Source organism: Carcharodon carcharias, chromosome 5, assembly GCF_017639515.1.
Source record: "Carcharodon carcharias isolate sCarCar2 chromosome 5, sCarCar2.pri, whole genome shotgun sequence".
NCBI lineage: Eukaryota > Metazoa > Chordata > Chondrichthyes > Lamniformes > Lamnidae > Carcharodon > Carcharodon carcharias.
In genome coordinates, this window is record NC_054471.1 from 135,894,000 (window position 1) to 135,901,391 (window position 7,392).

Sequence of the window (7,392 nt, forward strand, 5' to 3'; positions counted from 1 at the left end):
CGCCTTAACCCCTTGCTCCTAAATGATCCGGAAAGGGTGGAGGACACACCTCAGTTTAAAGGTCGTTTCTTCACTATGTGAAAAATGGTTACTGTTAAAATTTTTCACAGTCCCAGCCACGCGTCCCGACCCAATCAATTTTAATTCAACCTGCATAAAGCTCTATTTTGTTTACGTCCCATTGTGTTTGCCTTGTGTGTGATCAAAACCTGGTTTACTGCAAATTTATCCATTTCGTTCATTCTCTTTGGGTCATCCTTGGGTTGAATGCACTAAGGATCGAAGTCGCCATGGTAACCAGCAGCCCCGCTTCTTAGGGAAGCAGGCAAGAAAGCTTGGATTGAGCTGAACCCAGACTCCATCATGTACTAGGTGAAAAATAAAGGGGGAAAGCAAACACAGACGGGGATAAAATGCGTCAAGGTAGTACCCACTGTCTCGGTCTAACAGACCAGATTATCAGTCATCACCAGAAAGCTGGAACCTACCATAAAGCCCAGGACCATGTGCAAATTATATTTACACATACCAAGTGGAGCAAAGTGGGGGTGGGGGTGGTAACAAGAGGAAAGAAATCAATTATTTATCCATACGTCTATTCGCATTAATTTGTTTAAGCTACGAAATATTTGTCGAGCATCTCCAGACGCAACAGACGAACTGATTATAAAAGCAGACTCCGGCGCGGTGGCGATGGCACATCCAATTGTAACCCAACGGCATGGAGAATACATTTAACAAATCATTTCACGTACTCCGTCTTCATCGGCTGGAATCCAAAGTTGAACCCTTTACTTATTCCACGCGCTTTAACAAAAAAAGAAGAAAATACTCCACCCATTTCGGATCTACATAAGAGATGCAGTCAGAAGAAACTGTGAAACAGTAACGACGTGTGTTTGCCTATCAACGGAATGGTGAGCATAAAACATAAAGGGGGGAAATACGCCATTGATAAATACATTTTCCTTGGCGGTGGCTATTTACATAGTTATTAAAAGCAGGAACAGCAGTCCAAATGTTTAAACAAGTTCCTTGATGAGGCGGAAAGAAGTGCTTTACCACTTTTTCTCTGTATGTATTTCTTCCGGGGATTTTGTTTCTTTGATTTTGTTATCATCAGTAAACTAGATCTCAAATCGGCAGCATCAGAAAATACCATCCTTGATTGAAACCCAATTAGCTGTGTGAAGCCATTTAATCCAAAGCTAGGAAGGCACTTTCAACATATTTAACATGCCACAACACTACACGACATATAATGTTATATATATATATTTGTATCTCATACTAAAACTAGTGCAACCCAATGTAACCAGTGAGAAATCCCAGATTTCCCCTGCACCTTTTTAGCGATACATTGGCGAGAAAATATTCTTGATTGTTTGCAACAATTGTAAGCTCCGCCCCCGGTGGCCTGTGATTGGCGGTGGGCGCGATTCGGAAGGCTGTGATTGGATGTGGCTGGACTCGGTTGGCGTCATTGCTAAGTAGCCCATTCATCTATGCATTTGGGCGTTGGACTCTGCATGTTATTAGCGCTCAGGGAGATTTCTCCATTTTCCTCCTTGTCGAAGAGCAAAAGCTACAAATCTAGGATCTTTTTTATTATCATTGCAACGTGGCCTTTTCCCCCTTCGTTTTTTTTTTGTTTTTTTTGGTCGTTTTGCATAGAATTTGTTGCAGGGAACTTAAACTTTTTTTTTCTCGGGGTGTGATTCCGGCTCTTTTTTTTCTCCACTCCTCCTTCTGTCTGCCCGTCCCTGTGTGTGTGTGTGTGTGTGTGTGTGTGTGCAGCATTGAAAAGCCAGGCGTCTTTGTTCGCTTTCTTTCTTTCGCTGGCTCGGAGTTTCTTTGTTGTACAAGCATGGGAGCCCAATTTTCCAAGACCGCTGCAAATCGTGAAACTGTTGCTGAAAAAGCAGGGGAAGCTGCAGCTGGATCGCCTTCTAAAACCAACGGCCAGGTTTGTACTTTATAATCGTCTCCTTTAGGTTTTTTTGCATTGGGTTGATGGAATGATTTTTTTAAAGACCGCCACTTAAGAGCATTTAAGTGTAGAAAACATGGTCTTCCTACACGGAGACTACCAGAGAGCTTGATGGTTTCCCCTTTCCCTGAAAAAAATAACGTTTGATCTTGCTAGGTGAAGTGATTTAGAACAGAGCGTTCCTTCCGCCGCACCGTTTAATTGGAACTGGAAGCAAAATTGTAAATGATTTTGCAGTGCGGATATCGTTTTAATCGAAAGATGAGGCTAAAGTAATGACCTGGTACGGTGAGGATTAAAAAAACGTGTTGCTTTTGTTTTCGTTGGGTTGTGGCGGTTAGAAATATTGGACTCCTTCATATTTGGATTTGTCCATGACCATTTCGATACGTCCTTTTGTTTTATTTTGGAGTGGAGATTTCTCCATGAATTAGAATGAATGCCGGTCTGGACGGCGGTGTCGATTGTGTGTATGGTGCTAGGTTGATGTGTTTGACAGTGAAATTTATGGACCATGTTTCGAGTGGGGTTTAAAAGGCGTGAGTCCTCCTGTCGCCAACAGAAGCGGGATATTCGTACGGGTCTAGCACCACGCCTTTGTGATAGTGGCATGGTATAGGAGTAGCAGCTGTGAGAGAACAGCGACACTCATCTGGGAGAGTTGCGTCTCTACTAGTATTTTTTTTAAAATAAAGGCTGGATTCCTAGTTTATTGATGCTACGACAAGTGAGTGAGCAGCTCCTGATTGGGCTGGAGTGCCGGCGAGTGCCGCTTGACTCAGCTTGCGGCTGAATGCTCTGTTCATTCCCCGGCGGCGGCAGCAGCCTTGGCACCGTGGCCGGGGGGCGCCTCCTAGCGGCCAGTCGGCTCTTGGCTTGATTTTCCTGAAAGATCCGCTGCGGGTTAGCATCGAATGCAACACTTAAGGACAAAAGCCTCGACATTAGTCTCCAGGTGGATTTGGCGCTGTAACGTGTGGTAAAGGAACTTTGCAGTTTACTTGATGGCTCATTAGAATGCAAAGACATGATTTTTTAGTATTTTTAATAGAAAAATTAGCTTTCTTCGGGGTGGGGGAGGGGTGGGAAGAAGTGGGGGACTTATTTCTCAAATCATTTTACTTCAGGGATCACTGGTAACACTAGAACCTGGTTCCTGTTCCATTAGCAGATGGTGGGTCTACCTGGGTTGCATTGTTTCTAACTCCTGCTAGCAGATGCCGGGTGTCAGGATGCATTCAAGCGACTCCTGACCTTGTAGCCGTTTCCCATTCTAAGTACCACACAAGCCGGGCAGCTGCAACGTTTGCATGTCCTCGGTGCTGCAGCCTGTGCTGGGAAAAGGGAAGAACATCTCCATTCTCCCTCTCCCTCACACCCACCCTCCTCCCTCATCATTTACGTAACCAATGTCGGGCCATTTTGTGTGTCGCCTCTGTCTGCTCGGTGTTTTAATAAGCCACCATTTTGTTTGTGTCTCTCCACCCCCTCTCATCTCCAGGAGAATGGCCATGTGAAGGTGAATGGAGACGCAGCCGCTGCTGCTGCCGCCGCCGAGCCCATTGAGAAAGAGGAGCTTCAGGCCAATGGTGCCACCCCGGCCGAGGAGAGCAAAGAGGAGGAGGAGGTGGCGGCGGAGGAGGAGGCGGCGGCGGCGGCGGCGGCCGCTGAACCGGCCAGCGGCGGCAGCACCCCAGCTGCGGCCAAGCCTCAGGAGACTAATGGGGAGACGGTAGAGACCAGCTCCCCGGCCGAGGGAGAGCCCGCCAGTAAAAGCGAGGAGGCGGCGGCGGCGGCCGCCTCCACCACCGCCGCCAGCCCGGCTAACAACGAAACCCCGAAGAAAAAGAAGAAGCGCTTCTCTTTCAAGAAGTCTTTCAAGCTCAGCGGCTTCTCCTTTAAGAAAGCCAAGAAAGAGAGCGGGGAAAACGCCGAGAACGAAGCAGGAGCCGCCGCCGCTGCTGCTCCTGCTGCCTCTGGGGAAGAGAAGGAACAAGGCGCCACCGCTGCTACAGGGGAGGCCACTCAGGCAGAGGAGCCCAAGTCCAGTCAGGAAGGAGATGCTGCTCCTGTGTCAGCCGCCGCCAACTCGGAGGAAAAGAAAGAGGAGACCAGCACCTCGCAAGAAGAAAAAGCTGAAGAGAAGGCTCCTGAAAGCGCGGGTGTACAAGAAGCCAAATCTCCAGATGAGCCCAAAGCCAATGAAGAAAAACCCACCGCAGAGCAAGCTTCGTCTAACCCAGCTCCAAATGCTGAAGCCTCTACAACTGAGCAAGAGGCACCAGCACCAGCAGCCGTCCAAGAGCCACCAGCAGCACCAGAGCCAGCTGTACCACAGGAGGTACCATCTGAATCCAGTCCAGCACCACCCACTACCGACTCAGCAGAGTAAACGGAAAAGCCCAAAACTGGAGTGATAATCAAAGGACCTTTTTCCATGTTTGTTTGTTGGAGTGGTGCCAGGTACTGGTTTGGAAAACTGTCTAACCAGGGATTTTAAAGGCATTTTTATTTTTTAAAAAAAATCCCATTGCATTCATTCTGTTACCACCATTCCAACAGGCAGAGATGAGCCCTGAATCTCGCTCTGTCATTTTTTTTTGCATCAGTATTACTGTTTTTGCATATTTTGCATCATTTTATACAAAAGTTTAAACTTTTTTGGTCAATATATGGACACGTCCAATGGTGTGGATAATCTGGGTGGGTAAATCCTGGGTAAAATGTAAATGAAGTAATATTGGAACCACAGTGCAGTGGTGTAGTTGCCAAGTAAATGTGCCACAAACTAATGTAAAGGATTAGTCTTTTTAAAAAAAAAATAAAATTACAAATCTTACAAAAGTAATCCATACAGTTTACAACACTAAGTCTTGAACACAAGAAAGCAAGGAAATCCGTGTCAGAAAATCAATAGTTTTAGTAATACATTTAAATCATAGAAACTTTTCACTTATCTCATTTTTAGCTGTACAAGTCAAGTGATATGTAGAAGAAAAAAAAACAAGTTGTATAGGCGTTATTGTTTATTGCTGGTTCATGACCTTAAAGTGTAATTATGTATTACAGCAGGGTGTTTTTAACTGTGATTATGTATAAATGAAAACTTAATATCAAGAAGCACATGAAGTTTGCAACTCTTCACCCTGCCCATTTTGTAAAATTGCAGTCATCTTGGAAGATCTTTTAAACAATTTTAAATGAAAAGCTGTGATAAGTGGAATGGTTGCTGTTTATATACTGTTGTATGTTTGGTTACAGCAGTTAATGCTTTTTTTCAGTCGTCTTTGACAATTGGGAAAACTCTTCAGATGCAATGCGTTTTGTGTAGCATCTTGTCTATCATGGTTTTTTGTAAATACTGGAGAAGCTTTGACCAATTTGACTTAGAAATGGAATGTAACTTTGCTTACAAAATTGCTATTAAACTTCTCTGCTTAAGGTGTTCTAATTTTCTGTGAGCACACTAAAAGCGAAAAAATAAATGTGAATAAAGTTTCGACTTAGTGTTCTTTATTACTCGGCTCGTTTTCCAGTTTAGAGGCATAGTTCATGGTCACGTTTAAACGTAGGATGGTTAATCGATCTGCTATATCGCAGCTGAAAATGCAAAGGAGGAAGGTGTTCTAACTGACAATTTTGAGGGAGATAAAAGATTAATCAGATGCAGATCGATTAAAGTGCATGCTTTATTCATTGAGCTCCCAATCAACATTATGCACTTGTTAAAAACAAAACAATCCTTTTTAAACTGCCTTTTTTTTTGATGCACTTTTGTCCCACTAAAATTGGTAAGGATGTTTTCTATATATTAATTTTGAAAGGGGTATTGCCTTGCATTTAAAACCTAAAAATATTTGAAAGGAAATGCTGGAAATCAGATCCCTAAAAGTCACGAAAAACCAATAAGCATTTGCAAGGTCTCATCCAGTTGGTTAAAACTTTGATATGCATTTTCATTTTAAGATGTTAAATGTTGGTCACCAGTGGCAAAGCAGGCTTAGGCACACCTGAACATTTGGTTGATCATGATAATTGGCATTGACTATGAACTTGCAATGGAAACTACAAAGCAAAATTTATATGGGTATTTGAATTTTGAAGGCATTAGTAAATTCAAACAGAGTTAATGGCCACCATTACACACCACTCAGTAAAATTGTTTTAGAGAATGCGTTGTCAAAACTAATCTTTTGGGCTTGTGTTGAATCCAGTACAAAATAATAGGATGGATAATTTTCAAAAAGTGGGTGTAGGTGAGCAATTAAATACCTTCCCTGTGAACATGAGATTTCACTCTTCTGCTACTAACTGGCTGACCTATCTGGAAGGCAACCATGGTGCATAGCAGGTTACAATCTTGAAGACAAGCTAGATTATCATTTTGGAATTGGTTAATAGCATCTAATTGGTGTATTTTCTAGTGATTTACAAAAAAGACGATATTTATTGCAAAATAAAATTGAGATGAAAATATTTCAGTTCTCAATTTTTTTTGGTGGTGACTGCAGGCATTTGAATTTTAGCTTTTCCTCATTGCACACTCGGTGCTTTTCCACCCCTTCTGGAAGTACTAGATTTTTTAGCCTTTGTCCACAGTGCCATTTAGAACTTGAGGCAATGGTGTTGAGAGAATTGTTTTGTGGATCTGAAAACTGCTGGACGGGGACATTTTCTTTCTGACCTCTCTCCCGACCTTAAAAAAAAAAGTTGTTACCAAATGCTTTGCAAAATAAGTTTATGGGTAATTGAGCTCAAAGAAAGACGTCATTCTTCGGGAAATCTGCGGTTGTCTTAAAGCAGGTTTACATAATTTGTTAAGAGTAACAATTTACGACTGCTTTGGTTTGCCATCTGTAAGCACAAGCAAAATTCTAGAACAGGGAAGATATTAATGTAAATGTTTGTGGGTTTAATCACTTCTGTTGAGGTTTATGTGTGTATATACTCCTGTATTCTGTTAATGGACATGATTGAAATATGTAATTAAAGGTAATGTTCTGTTGCCTCAAGCTTTTACTTGTTAAAGTTAAAACGTTAAAATTACAATGTTCAGCATACTAACTCGTTAAAATTGTGTTGTATTCCCATATTGTTTGCTTGATGAGGTGTTAATCCCAAATTGGATACAATTTATCAATTTCTTTGATTAATATAACCATTGTTCTTTACAGATAAGTTATAGGAAGCAGTTTGTCCATCCTAATGATTTGACCACGCTAATGAACTTCCATGCCCACAGTATTACTTGTAGACAAACTCAAGAGTTACAGTTGACAAATGATGCTTCTACTTTGCCATTAAGGGAAATGAATGTACTTTTGTCCAAAAAGGTTTGTAATCCCTGGTTATACTACTTGGGCTTTACTACTTTAATTTAGGGGTAAGTTTGATTCATTGCT

The 7,392-nt window shown here is 42.3% G+C and overlaps 1 protein-coding gene across 1 annotated transcript; it reads left to right on the forward strand.

Annotated features, from left to right (window-relative positions):
* Positions 1-1,502: 1,502 nt before the first annotated feature.
* On the forward strand, positions 1,503-5,489 carry marcksa (myristoylated alanine-rich protein kinase C substrate a). The gene is made up of 2 exons (XM_041188322.1): positions 1,503-1,966; positions 3,492-5,489. Exons 1-2 carry the CDS (start codon positions 1,868-1,870, stop codon positions 4,380-4,382), a joined length of 990 nt encoding a protein of 329 aa, XP_041044256.1. The 5' UTR covers positions 1,503-1,867; the 3' UTR covers positions 4,383-5,489.
* The last annotated feature ends 1,903 nt before the right edge of the window (positions 5,490-7,392 follow it).

Excerpts from the sequence above, each read along its gene's own strand:
- marcksa (XM_041188322.1), top strand. The coding sequence starts at position 1,868 with ATGGGAGCCCAATTTTCCAAGACCGCTGCAAATCGTGAAACTGTTGCT. Across the intron at positions 1,967-3,491 it reads CTTCTAAAACCAACGGCCAG|GAGAATGGCCATGTGAAGGT; the intron begins GTTTGTACTTTA and ends TCTCATCTCCAG.